The sequence below is a fragment of the Lygodium microphyllum genome, chromosome 30 (genome assembly GCF_053477565.2).
Source record: "Lygodium microphyllum isolate KBCC chromosome 30, Lygodium_microphyllum_v1.1.10, whole genome shotgun sequence".
Lineage (NCBI taxonomy): Eukaryota > Viridiplantae > Streptophyta > Polypodiopsida > Schizaeales > Lygodiaceae > Lygodium > Lygodium microphyllum.
The window spans coordinates 839,057-852,686 of NC_141164.1; the positions used below are offsets into that span (position 1 = coordinate 839,057).

At 40.2% G+C, this 13,630-nt stretch overlaps 1 protein-coding gene across 9 annotated transcripts in view; it reads left to right on the top strand.

The window, feature by feature from the left end:
• Positions 1 to 7,763, top strand: part of LOC148009476 (GTP-binding protein At2g22870-like) — a 73,133-nt gene extending 65,370 nt beyond the window's left edge. Inside the window, exons 2-6 of one of the 9 annotated variants that reach the window (XM_087673087.1) lie at positions 5,878 to 5,947; positions 6,093 to 6,255; positions 6,327 to 6,434; positions 6,560 to 6,607; positions 7,108 to 7,762. In XM_087673087.1, the coding sequence (XP_087529213.1) occupies positions 5,878 to 5,947; positions 6,093 to 6,255; positions 6,327 to 6,434; positions 6,560 to 6,583 (365 nt within the window). In that variant the 3' untranslated portion in view covers positions 6,584 to 6,607; positions 7,108 to 7,762. Of the gene's footprint in view, positions 1 to 5,877; positions 5,948 to 6,092; positions 6,256 to 6,322; positions 6,679 to 7,107 lie in introns of those variants that run through there. The other 8 variants (XR_015689738.1, XR_015689739.1, XM_087673090.1 and 5 more) reach the window with 8 other exon arrangements.
• Positions 7,764 to 13,630: the final 5,867 nt, after the last annotated feature.

Below are 13,630 nucleotides of genomic sequence, written 5' to 3' on the forward strand. Positions count from 1 at the left end.
AAGTGTCGTTTGCTCTTCATCGACACCCAACTCTGAACTCTTATCCTTTATCATCCTACAAGCCCGTCAAAGAATTGTCATGTGCTGAATCCCCAACAAACCAACACTTGTGCTGGCCATCAGTGCAATCCCCAACAACGAACAGCCCTACCACCAACTCCAACCACCCTACCACCAGCCACCTAGGCCACCAACGTGCCCCCAACGACCTTCCTTCACACCACCACCAGCACTCCTCCATGGCAATCACCGATGTCCCTTCCACCCATGCCTTCAGTTCATGCCAAAGTCTGCTACCTACGACGGTGAGTGCCATGGGACTGGCACTCGTCTAGGAGGGGGGTATTGTTAACCCTCAAACGAACGAAGGTGGAAAATTCGGAAAAGTTGAAGCAGAAGACAAGGCCAAGGCAAAAGTGAAACGGAAGACGAAGGTGCACCAAGAAAAACCTAGAAACACAAGAAGCGTAGAAAAGTCCCAAATAAGAGAAAAATGTGCACAAGGAAAAGCGCAAGTCAATACTTTTGTAAAAGAGCGCAAGCGCATCGTGATTTAATTTAAGGAGCGTCGGGCTCTCACCCGTGCAATTTGTAAATGTGGATGTGCGGTGGAAAGCAAGCTAGGAAGATAGAAGGACAATGGGAAAAAGGGCCTAGACCACGGCCGGCCATGTAAAAAAGGGGATAAGGGGATGACCGCCCAAAAAGAGATTTAGGGTTTTGTATATAAAGTTGAAAAGTGAATGAGAAGCTCATTCTTGTGTGCAGCCAAAAGTGGGTCTCCTCTTCTTCTTCTTGTTCTTGTTCTTGCTTGCTTGAGCTTGTGCTTGAGAGAGGGAATGTGAGAGTGTTAGGGAGTGAGCGTGTGAGGGTGAGGGACCGGGGAGGAGAAGCTCTCCATCTTCTTCTCTCTTCTTCTATTCTCTTCTCTTGTCTTGTCTTGCTCGCGGCTATGGAGCTTGGAGCGTGGAGCTTGAGGATGGAGCTTGCTTGAAGCTTGCACTTGGATCGTGGAGCTACTGGAGTGCGCGAGAGAGGAGGTAACTCGATTGGCATGGAGGTAAGCTCACTACACCCGTAGATGTGGATGGCGCGTCGGCTATGTGAGAGGTAGCCATTAGTGCTCGGCTTGGAACGCTTGAAGTAATAAGCGGTCCGTGGGTCTTGGTGGTTTGAGCGAGAGCTTCCACACACACCCACTGCATCCTTGGGGTCCTTGGCCCGTTCCCATGAAATAACTGCCATGTGCATCACATGTGCTGAACAACCTTGCACATTTGATTAATAACTTAATCAAATGTTACTAGCAAGATTAAGCATCTCAAAATTTCACGTCCTCGTGACAATGTTGCTCTCCATTCAGCAGCCTTTATCTCATTTTAGCAGATTTTAGGTATTTGAGCTTGTTGCGCATACCCCAAACGGGAAGAACATCGTGGTCCAAGCTAGATATTGCTGTCTACAATAGTCTGGTGCCTACTTCCGGCCTACCACACACTGTTCGGAGCTGATTTCAGCATGTTGACTGTTGCTGCTGGTTTTTCCTACGTTTTTACTCTCTCTCTCTCTCTCTCTCTCTCCTAGAGCCTATGTTTGCTATTTGCTCTCTCCAGCAGCTAGCATTTTTAGTCTCTCTCTCTCTCCTCACTTGTGTTTTTAGTCTTTTTCTCTCTTGGATTGTCGGCTACATCAGATTCAACCTTGGTTGCATTTGCTGGTATTCGACATCCGAAGGCTATCTTGCTGCAATTCATGAACTGTCCAGAGTACGACACACTCTCTAGCTCATTACCCCTACCCTGATTCTTGAGATACAGGAGTTCGAGGTATAATATTCATTCACTACATACTGTGTTTGCTGCATGAGCATGTGTTAGAATTTGCCGATTCTATAGGCAGTGCCCAATGTAATTTGTGTGGTGTGGACACTTTAAAGTGTCAATGTAAGGTGTGTACACCTAGTGTCTTAGAAACTTAAAGTAGTGACACTAGGCTCTAGAGTAAAATAAACCTAACTCTAGTTAGTTGGTGGAAGGTTGGTTAGGTTAACCCTTGACTTAAACATAAGTTGTACTTTCACTCTATCTTTCATTCTAGCAAGTACACTCTACTCTTTTTGCTTCAGCTTACTCTCTTGCTGCCATTGTCTCTCCTCTCTCTCTCCATAGCTGGCTGCCATTTTCCAACATTTGGTATCAGAGCAACTTGTACTCGCGGATTTTGTTCAACCACCGTCAGCCAGTGCCATCCTGCCCAAGGTCCTACTGTTGCCAGCTTGGTTCTTAGCTTGAGGAAGAGTTTTCAGCTGCTGTGAGGTGTTGCTGAAGTGGAGGAGGAGCTGTAGCTGAGCCATCTCTTATCTACTCCAGATCTGTCCATCTGCTCCAGATCTGTCCAGTTCAGCCATCAGCTCCAAATCTGTCCATTTGCTCCAGATCTGTCCAGCTCAATCATCTGCTTCAGATATGCTGTTTTCAGCCTGGGCATAGCCCTGCATGCAGTCCAACGCGCAGTCCCATACGAAGCCCTGCACGCAGCCTGAGGAGTCGCTGTTTTGGAAGAGCTGCTGCTGTTTTCAGCTCTACCCGCTATTTTCTCAGCTCTACCCGCCATTTTCTCAGTCCTGCCCGCCAATTTCTGTAAACCCTAAAAAGTTAAGAAACCCTAATTTTCAGATTTGGGATTTTCTTGAAATTTTTGGAATTTCCAATCTATTTCAGCTATCTCTTCTCGAATCTCAGCTCGTGCTGTGGGAAAGAATAAAAAATTGCAGATTTTAAGGCTGAATTAAAACATGCATTTGCTATCTCAGATATGGGCTACCTACACTATTATTTGGGGATTCAATTCATCCAAAATCGGCATGGTATCATCATGTCACAGTCACAATATGTGGATAAGCTGTTACATAGGTTTAGTATGCAAGATTGCAAACCTATGTGCACTGCTATGGAGCCAAGCTTAAGGCTGTCTGTGCATGATGGTGAAGAGATTTCTGATGTTGCAATTTACAGCAAGCTGTTGGCTGTTTTATTTATCTTTGCAACACACACCCTGACATTCAATATGTAGTATCTCAGGTGAGCAGGTATATGCATAGCCCACGGACCATACATTGGCAGGTTGTTAAGCGGATCTTCAGATATTTGCAAGGTACTCACTCACATGCATTATTATTTCCTAGGGGCGAGACTTGCACTTACAGGCTTACAGTGATCCAAATTGGGCTAGTGATGTAGACACTAGGCAGTCTACTAGTGGACACTGTTTCTTTCTAGGCCGTTCATGCATTTCATGGCTAAGCAAGAAGCAACCTACAGTGGCTACCTCGTCTTGTGAGGCTGAGTACAAGGCAGCCTTCACGACAATAGTGGAATGTGTATGGTTGCATAGATTGTTGGCTGATCTACATTTACCATTGGAGGGTCCTACACCCATTTTGTCCAATAGTTAGAGTGCTATTACAGTAGCACGAAATCTTGTGTTTTATGCTCGCACGAAACACATAGAGGTGCATTACCATTATGTCAGAGAGAGATGCTATGTAGGAGAGATCAACTTGATGTATGTGTCCACACAGAAAAATGTTGTAGACATTTTCACCAAGGCACTACTACGCGAGAAATTTGAGGCTTTTCGAAAGTCCTTAAACTTGTTACCCTTTGGTGATTGATCATCCTTGTACTTCATCACATTGGTACTACAAGTGGGTGTTAGAATTTGACGATTCTATGGGCAATGCCCAATGTAATTTGTGTGGTATGGGCACTCATTAAAGTGTCAATATAAGGTGTGTATACCTAGTGTCTTAGAAGCTTAAAGTAGTGACACTAGGCTCTAGAGTAAAATAAACCTAACTCTAGTTAGTTGGTGGAAGGCTGGGTAGGTCAACCCTTGACCTAAACAGAAGTTGTACTTTCACTCTATCTTTCATTCTAGCAAGTACACTCTACTCTTTTTGCTTCAGCTCACTCTCTTGTTGTCATTGTTTCTCCTCTCTCTCTCCATAGCTAGCTGTCAGTTTCCAACATTGTTGTGGCAGGGCAATAGCTGCATTTGACTGATTTTCAGTCATTCTTCGCGACAAAACTCTGAATTTTCTCTCTATAGCTTTCTCTCTCATCTTCCAACCATTTCATAGCCTCGCTTTGAAGATTTAAGCATTTGGACCCTCGGAGGTTGAGAAATTGTAAATTTCTCTACTGTAAACCCTAACTTACAGTAGAGATTAGGGTTTAGAAGCAACCTTGGGAAGCATGCTAGAAATTGGAAGCTCCAAGACTTGGATTTTTCAACGTTGAAGGTGAATTTCAGCTAAATTCAGGTTGAGGACTAGCGAGCCTTTGAATTTGGGGCATTTCCATCATCTATGAAGTGGGTGAAGGCCAATCAAGTGCCTGAATCAAGTGGTAAATTGATTGAAGATTTGCTGGTCACTTTGAAATGCAAGGGGAGTTTGGATTGCGAAGGGGATCGGGAGAATCCCATTGTAAATCAACTTCTTCTTCAATAAAGCTAGAGAAATACCGAAAGGGGTGCCAATTTTGGAGCCAATCGAGTGTGCATTGTCCAAGATCAGTAGATAAATTTGTATTTTCAGATTTTCATTTATTATTTGTTACTGTAATTAAGTTGTAATCAGAGATTTACCATCCTATCCAAGGAGGAAGGTCGGTTACAATGTGGAGATTCAAATTACGACGTGTTCTGCAATTTATATTGCCTTTGACTTGTCCAAGTTTGTTGCCGCTCTTTATTTGCCAGCATACTAGTTTGCATCTTGGGGCTTGAGTGTGGCAAGCTTAGTGCTACCTTGGTTGACCGGTTGTTATGTCCTTGGACATCTAGATGGGTGCTAGTAGCATTGGTTCCAGTGGTAATGAAGCAGCTTAGTGTGAATGCACTAAGGGCACTTCAGTTTTAGGGTAGCCGAGTCCTATTTATAGGATTCAAGGCCCTATCGTGCACATTCATTGTGTGATCACCACTTTTGGACTCTTGGTTCGTTGGCCTATGCATCCATACACTTGGATGGTGTGGGCTAGTGGTATGGGATGCCAACCCTTGGGATGTGGTCGTCAACCGGAGTGTTGCTAGCTCTTGGACTTGGAGGTGAGCATGTTTGGCTTTATGGATGGAAGGTGAGTCTGATATCTAGTCTCTTTTATTGTGAGTATGGCTTGTGTTGTGTCTCATGTGCATGTTGGATCCTAGGGGGACGTTTCATCTGCTGCCAAATTCTGCATCTTTAAATTTTAGGAAGCCTTGACAGGCTGTGGCAGCATGATTGCCTGATCATCTCATTGCTTGGCATAGTTTTTGAGTTCCACCCTATTTTTATGCACTCCAGTTTTCACTGTAACATGAATCCTTTACAAAGAAGCAAGTGTGATGTGGGTGGAGGAAGAAGTTGGTTTGCAACCCTATCCTTGGATTCTCCTTTCTTGCCTTGCTCATCATCTCAGATTTTCGTTTTGTGTTTAAGTAGTTGTTGCAAAGTGCTTGTGAACCTAATATTCGAGACCTTGATTGCGTCTCATTGTATGTAAAAAAATTCTATCATTTAGGGCTGGAATGGGGTATGCCCATGCTTGCTCAATTGAGTTTGCAACACTTAGCATGCAAAATTTGTGACTTCTAAATGTTTTAAATGACTATGTGAATAATGACAGCCATGAGGTTAATGAATTTAAGTGAGCCTTGGGCTTTCATGTAATGAATTGGGTGTCATAGCATGTGCTACACTTGTTCATCTTTATACACGATGCACTTGTTGATCTGGTACCTCAACAGGCACATTCTCAATTAACAGTTCAAAACTATTCAGCTTCTCTTTTACTTCAACAAGTTCTCAATTCCTCTTGTGGTTTGGCGCAGGGAAGACGCAAGCCATTAACCATTTTCTTATAGACAAAAGGTGGTACTTGGTGGATCTGCCTGGTTATGGGTAAGGCAAAAAACTATCTATTTTTGCTTTTGTTCCTCAGTTGTAAAACCCGGCAATTCCTTTTCTTAGTGAGGTTTATTCGAAAGGATATTAAACTCTATTTTTGCGTAATTTAGTACGATTTGACAATTTGCCTTCTTGCTAGATTTGCAAATGCTCCTTCAAACATCCGTGTGAGTTGGGATACATTCACAAAAGATTATTTTCTCAGTAGAAAGACACTAGTATCCGTCCTGCTGTTGGTAGATGCAAGTGTTCCTCCGAAACAAATGGATCTCCAGTATGCTGATTGGTTGACAAGCAATAAGGTAGGTTATCTGGTTTTTTTGAGTCTAGCAAGATTTTTTATGGATAGGCTTAACATGTTCTCTTTAGGCAGGTTCCCTTGACTCTAGTTTTTACGAAATGTGATAAGCGGAGGACAAGAAACAAGGACCCCTCGCATGCAAATGTAAAGGCCTTTCTGCAAAAACTGAAACATGATGATGACAAGTTACATCCATGGATCATGACTAGCTGTGTGAAAAGCTTTGGCATTTCAGAAGTTTTGATTCACTTGGCTCATCTAAGGGACTATTGGTCAAGATAATAATACAACATTCTGACCCTTTAGGAGGAGCATGTATTACTACATGAACACTAGAATGTACCTGCAGCAAGGTATGCACTTCAAACCCTTCAGATGAAAAACTGGAGGGGAACAGAGAATGATAACTTTATTACTTCAAGAACTAGCTCAAAGACATTGCAAATTTTGCACGTTGGGGGGGGTCAGAGCTCAACCAAGTATGCGTTAAGCGTTTCAAATTCCTTTAAAAGGAGCTTGCATGACTAGTTGAATGCTACTTGAATATGTTGAAAGAAAATGTTTATCTACGGCAAAGTGTATTTCAAACCTTTCAGATGAATTGCTAAAGGAAGCAGAGGGTGGTAATTTGCTTTATAACTTTAGGAACTGGCTCGATGAATACTTTTTGCAGGGTTTAAGCTCAAACAGGTATTGACTCTAGTTTAAGTTGATAGTCCCTTAAGTTTGTCCCAAGCTTTTTAAAACGAATTTACCTCCCTTCTGTAAACCTCTTTCTTTGCACCTTGATGATATGCTTCTCAGTTTTGTTGCAACAAGTTATGTAAGGCATTAACAATCTTTCTTTTGATAGGTCTTGGTTGATATTAGACCTCCAACTTGATAACACAAGGTGTCAACAACTGACCAGTCTTGAGGAGCAAGTAGCTCAGTTAGCACATGGAAGCACAGGAGATGACCTATTGAGATGGCCTAATACTCAATGCAGTTATGGAGCAACTGACAAGCTATGCTTCAGCTGTTGGTCTTTTGAAAGTTTTTGCACTTGTGCTCCAGAATCATGATGATAGCCAATGTTTTACATGGATTACCTATGTGCTGCTGTTGAGAAACTCAAGAGGCCAGCCAGTAGGCCAAGTGGAAGATAGCTTGTGTGGTATATTAACAAGGCATTGTCTTTCGTGTGAAAGGTTTGTGAATGAATTGTTGGCCAGTGGATTGTTCTCCCTTGTGTTTGTCGTTAAGTGTCTAGTAGACTCCAATGTACGAGGATGGGTGTGCGAAATTGGTACCATAAACTTGAGGATCATGAGGGCCACAATAGGTCAAGCCATGCAATTGGATATGGACTACTTCCAACCAAGGTGGAAATGGAATCATGTGGAGTGTCATTCATAAATTTTGATTTAGGGGGAAATGGAATTATGTGGAGTGTCATTCATAAATTTTGATTTCATATCAAAGAAGCCCATAAAGCGACATGAGAGATACTTGTCAATGTGAATGTGATTGTTCCATACACTTGTGCTTTGAATGTGGAGTCCTTGATCTATGCTATAGAAGCATCCAACACCAATCATATGAGGATAGACATCTAAGTTGTGAAGCATAAGTTTTGGAGTCTCTTCAATATTCCTAAAATGTTTGAACACTTGTAGAGAATATTGAAACTAATCTCGTATTAATATGTGAATACTCACATGTGCACACATGGCCCAAGGGAGGGGGGGAGACGGTAGGCCTAGTTGATAGATTGAACACATGGTGATTGTTAGGTCTTAATTTCAATTTGTCCATTTGCACGATCATCAAGTCTAAAGGGCTTGATAACATTGTAATCCCCTTCATTGATTTAGCACGTAAAATACCAATTTGTGTGAGGAAGCCTACTAAAATCACTAAATTAGGAATGTATCTACATTGAAGAGCGATTAGTGGTTGGTTTGAAGAAACACCTCGGATTCTTTTAGTGCTACTTTATGAAGCTTGAAAGTCCATATTCAATAATAGAATCTTTAAGAGGAGAGGTACTATTAAATGTGCGCGCTCAACCAAAGCAACAAAGTAGTCTCATAGTCATTAAATGTTCACAAAGAGGATACATTGTTTGGAATTCCAAAATGCTTAATAGAGCAATTTGGAGTAAATGGGATGAATCAATAAAAGTGTATAGTAGGAGGCTTGTGGTAGGGTATCTCCAAGAAGCTTAGTAGGTAAGGGGACAACTAGAAGCTTAGGGCTTGTGTCTTGGGTGAGATTAGTACTCAAGGTAGTTTATGAGAGCTTGGGTATGAATCCTTCAAAATCCAAACACCCTAATTGATTTGGGATATTGGATTGAGTCCATCTTTGAGGGAGTCAAGGTGGATCTCGAAGTAGATGAAGTAATAGTTGAGGCAAATGGTATCGTCTTGCTTGTAAACATATTAAAGTTCTAGAATGGGAAGTGACTAAGATGTTGAATTGTTTTGCTTAGTGAGTATCTCAACCTTTTGAAACTCGAATATTCATCAATTATACATCATACATATATCTATTCACGTCTAAGAATTGCTAGTTGCTAAAGCAATCAAATTTCCATGTTTACAAAGAAATGCTTGGCTTTGAAAATTATAAAAATTTCCATACTTGCCAAGCATAATCACATGCCTATTTATCCTTGCCTTTTGCATTGGGATTCATGGGATTTCAAATAGTTTATCTTCTTGCATTGGGAATGTTGGAATCTCAAATAACTATTCCTCTCAATAAGCTTTTTAGTGATTGTAAAATTACTCTATTGTCTTAAAGCTACTTGTATTGAAATGTGCACTCAACCCTAATCTCTTTCTTGTGTTGGATATAGATTTTGACCATGCTATAAAGGCTTTGAGCTTTGTTGTTAATTGTAGCCATTTGAGCAACTTGAGTCGTAAGGGTTGCAAGTTGTCATTGATTACCTTGGCTTGCATGTTGGTGATTGGGAGGGTTGAGACCACTCCGTCCATCTTAGACATGAACTAATTGTGTTGCTCAATTAGTTGATTGTGGCTCGCAGCTTGGAAAGCTTCTTGTCGCCATAGAGTAGCAGTCAATGCATTCATTTCGGGATGCTAATGTCTTAGTGCAGTCTTTGAAGATATATAGTGAGATTGCTACATTTATGTAATTAGAGGCTAAGGTAGCTCAATCGAATGAGTAGAGGGTTGCCTATGTTTAGTTAATAGAGGTGTGTGTGGGATGCCACAGGATGTGAGAGTAGGAGAATATATAGAGGCCAAGGTGTTTACTAAGTACAAGACTGTGGACACGAAAGTTAAACCAATTGCAAATCCACCACCCTTAGATAGTGAGGATTAGATGAGGAGGGTTGCATGGTAGCCAAGTTTACAAGATTCTAGACAGATTGGTCACAAGTTCTTAGTAGAGACCTTAGCAAAATTGAAAATTGGGAATTGTGAGTTTTTGCTTCCTACAAAGATGTTGGGCTTTGTGGATATGTTGGAAAAGTATGGTAGGGCATTTACTTTTTTTCCTAAGGAGATTGGGTGTATTGATCTAGAGGTAGTAGCTTTGATGGTTATCATTACTACTCCCCATATTTTGTAGGTGATTCAATCCATTCTAGTGCCAAAAGTGCATCAAGCCATTGAGATGTGTGGGGCAAAGCTTTACATTCTTGGTCACTATTCTTTCTTTTGTCCTTGTCCCTTGCCATTGAAGGTGCAGTCCACATAGACCCCTAGTCACAAAATCTAAGATAACTTTGGCTAGGGAGCTCTGATTGGGGAAATTTCTGATTCAAAATGGAGAGAGTGCCCTCTACGATCCTATGTGAAAAGTTTTATGACAAAATATTCAGAATTGGTTGTGAACAACTTTCTGTGGCTGTATAGAAGGGGACTGCAATTTGTCCCGCAGAACCACTACACACAAAAGTGGCTGTAACTCTCTAATGGGAGCTCCAATCAGGGAGCTTTCTAGTGTTAGTCGAAGGTATCGATCCCTCTATGCAAGGAGTATAGGTATGTAATAACATGTCTTATACATAAAATTTTGTAATAAGAAATGTGTGGTTGAACTGTGTAGTCTAGCACCCTGTTTGTAACTATGAGAGGCTTGTTTTGAATAATAGATACCCTGTAGGGTCTAACCAAGTTATCAAACCAAATGAGGAACTTTGGGAGACCTGTGAGAACCTTGGAGGACTTGCAAATACTTCCCTAAATCATAAATACCTTTGTGAACACTTGTAGATACCTACATCAGCATGTATAAGCCTATTATGAGCTGGAAGTTGTCCTGTAAATCATTGTGGGTTGGAAGTCACTGCCAATATGACCCAAACCATTGCCACCATGGCCCAATGCATTGCCAACAAACGCACAACCTTGTCAAACATGATCATCACATGACCAACATAAGCATCACTATCAAACAAGGGCATTTAATTGCCAACATAAACATAGGCACACCACAAAGTTGCAATGCACCATAGTAGTGCACTTTGGGTTACTTGAGGAAGAGTCCACAAGGAAGATTGAAGCCTCAATAGTGCCAAAGTGCCGAGCTATCCAAGACTCAAGGAAGAGGAATGTTCAAGATGCAAGCACTATGAGAGATGCTCAACAATGAGAATGAAGGTATAGAGCCAAAAGTGCCCAATTTGTGGTTCCTAATAGTCTCTTGAGGGCTAATAAAGCATTGACCTTTGCAATGTTGATCCATTGTAGCCATAGATTACTATGAAAGAGCTTCAGTATTCAATAACCACTGCCTAGCACTCACTTACTGACACAACTATTAAACAGTTTAAAGCTTTTGATCTTTTCCATGGAAAGTTGAAACCACTAGGGTTGATTAGTTTCCTGCGAATTGCCAAAGCATGGAAATACTCTCTCCTAGACTCATCACCTAGTTGTGATTGAAGCAGATATTTAGCAAATAGTGTATTCAACGATGATATTGTTAGTGATTTTGGCCAAAGTGAAGGATCATGCATTGACTTTGAAATCATCTCACCCTCTGCTATTGTTGTACACTGCAAAAGACTATGCAAACATTCTATCACCATGTGCAAAATAACTTGCACTTCACATGTGTACCTCACATGTTTTGATGTGTATGTTTTAATCTTGTTATGATATTTTTTCATGAGTTATCAAGACGCTTCTAGCACAATCAGTCTTGCAATATGATAATTTATCCACCTCTATGTTTGTACAAAACTCAAATTCCAAGTCGCCTTTACCTTTTGAAATGTCTTTATAGGCTAGTGGTTGCCAATGCATAAGTGAATCCATTTATCTTACCCCTAGCATATTACAAGATTTTTTAGCATCTGTTAGGAGTTTGGCATTCCATAATGGCTTTCCCAAGTTAATATGGCAAGAATGTTGAAGATGCGACCAATGTCTTGACTAATTTGGAGCTAGAATATCTTATGAGAAGAAGAAATGATGATAAAATGAGGATAAGAGAAGAGGATAAGGCATTGGATTTGGGTTTACCACTTCCAAAGTGAGGGAGTTGGGAGGCAATAGAAACCACTTTTGTCCAACGATATTAACCTACCATTTCTCCAAAAGAGTAATAGTTATGGCACCAAATCATTAGCCTTTGTCAAGAGGATCTTTATGGGTATTCAACATATGAAGTAAGTTTCCTAAAGCCATTGAATATGTTGACAACCATATTAAACCTTAGTGAGAATCCACATGATTTTTATGAAAAGGCCACTTCATGACAATAGTTTATCCCATGCCTAGGCAAGAGATGAGAATCAAGCTTCTGAATACTTCTAAGAAGGATATTACCATGCCAAAGAGATGAAGTAGAAAGTTACTTTATCAAGCTCAAGGAGGCAACACAAATTCCAAGATTCGAAATAGTTAAATTATATTGTTCTTGTGAATGTGGTAGAGAAAACTAGCTTTTGTTTCTACTTTTAGAATTGCAGATAAATTACTTACTAGCATGCGATGCTATCTTTGTTGATATAGTGGGTCATGCTTATATTTGGGATCTCTTGTTGTTATGTGATCATGGTGAAGTATGTTTGTTTTTTATCATCATGTAATAAATGATTTCTTCCCAAGCATTTAAAGGGCTCGAAATATTGTGTTTCTATGCTTTGCTTACTTTCTTGAATTGAGTTGATCTATTGAATTGTATGCTAATCAATGTTGGAGAGATGATGGCTAAAGATCAAAGCATACACAGTAATACTCTCAAAACATTTATGCTAAAAAATGCAAATTTGAATAAGGTCACCCTAGTCTATATGTATGCTAAGTTTGCTATGCTTTCAAAAGCACAAGAAGTGTGTGAGGACCTCTAGTACTCATTAGGATGTATGTGTAGCATGGCCTTGGTGAAGAACTCAAAGATGTTACAAATGCAAAATGTGGACTCTTTCTAGATGAGCATGGGCTTGTGTAATAAAAGCTCATAGTGGCATTTGGGAAACCAAGAAGGACAAATATAAAGATGTTGAGGTCTACAAGCTAGGGCTACTAGAAAATTATCAAGTTGTACAAAGTCAATCTTGATGCCCTTGTTGAAGTAAAACAAGCATCTTGCAGGCATATGATGTTAGATCCATATGTTCGAATGCACAAATCCTTGTATATATGCCAAACATGGACCTCATGAGATGAAGTTTTGAATTGCTTTGGGTAAACATTGTGGAAGCTTGTAGCACTAAGAAAGGTTGAGGGTTGGTCTCATTGTTTGGCAATAGTATATGATGATACATAGCTAGATGCTTGCGTTAGCTAAAGTGTCATTTTGATTGATACCATGGATGAGGAAGCTGCCATTCTTCATCTTGATTGTTAATTAATTCTAGAATCACAGTCAAATTTAAAGTGGTTTCATGTTTTGGAATGAACGCATTTAGTTGAGTGTTTTAAGAGTGTCTTATAGATGCAAAACATAATACTTACTAAGCATGAGACACTATATATGAGATGAAATTTAACTTTGGAATGTTTTGATCTTAGTAAAATAACATGTTTGGGATGGATGAATAATTTCTAGATGCATAAAGGGTATGAAAGTAACTCTTAGGTTTACTTCCAACATTTTGAATGTTTAGAGCACAAATTGGTTACGATCCTAATTGCTAGAAAGAATTTATTACTCCATATTGGTGTTTGGCCTTGCATGTTGCAGGGAAGCATTATTAGACTTGAACATAAAGAAATGTTATTGAGTGAACTTTGTACAAATAAGAATTTAATTGCTCAACTCAAGATGTTGGCTAAGGTGTTGGAAATTTGGGAAATGGATTGGCTATAATATGCATATTATGTTTATTTATAGATTAATGCTAATTTGGATCAAGTAATTGCATCTATTCGAGAAAATGTTTGTTGTTCCTTATTATTCATGTG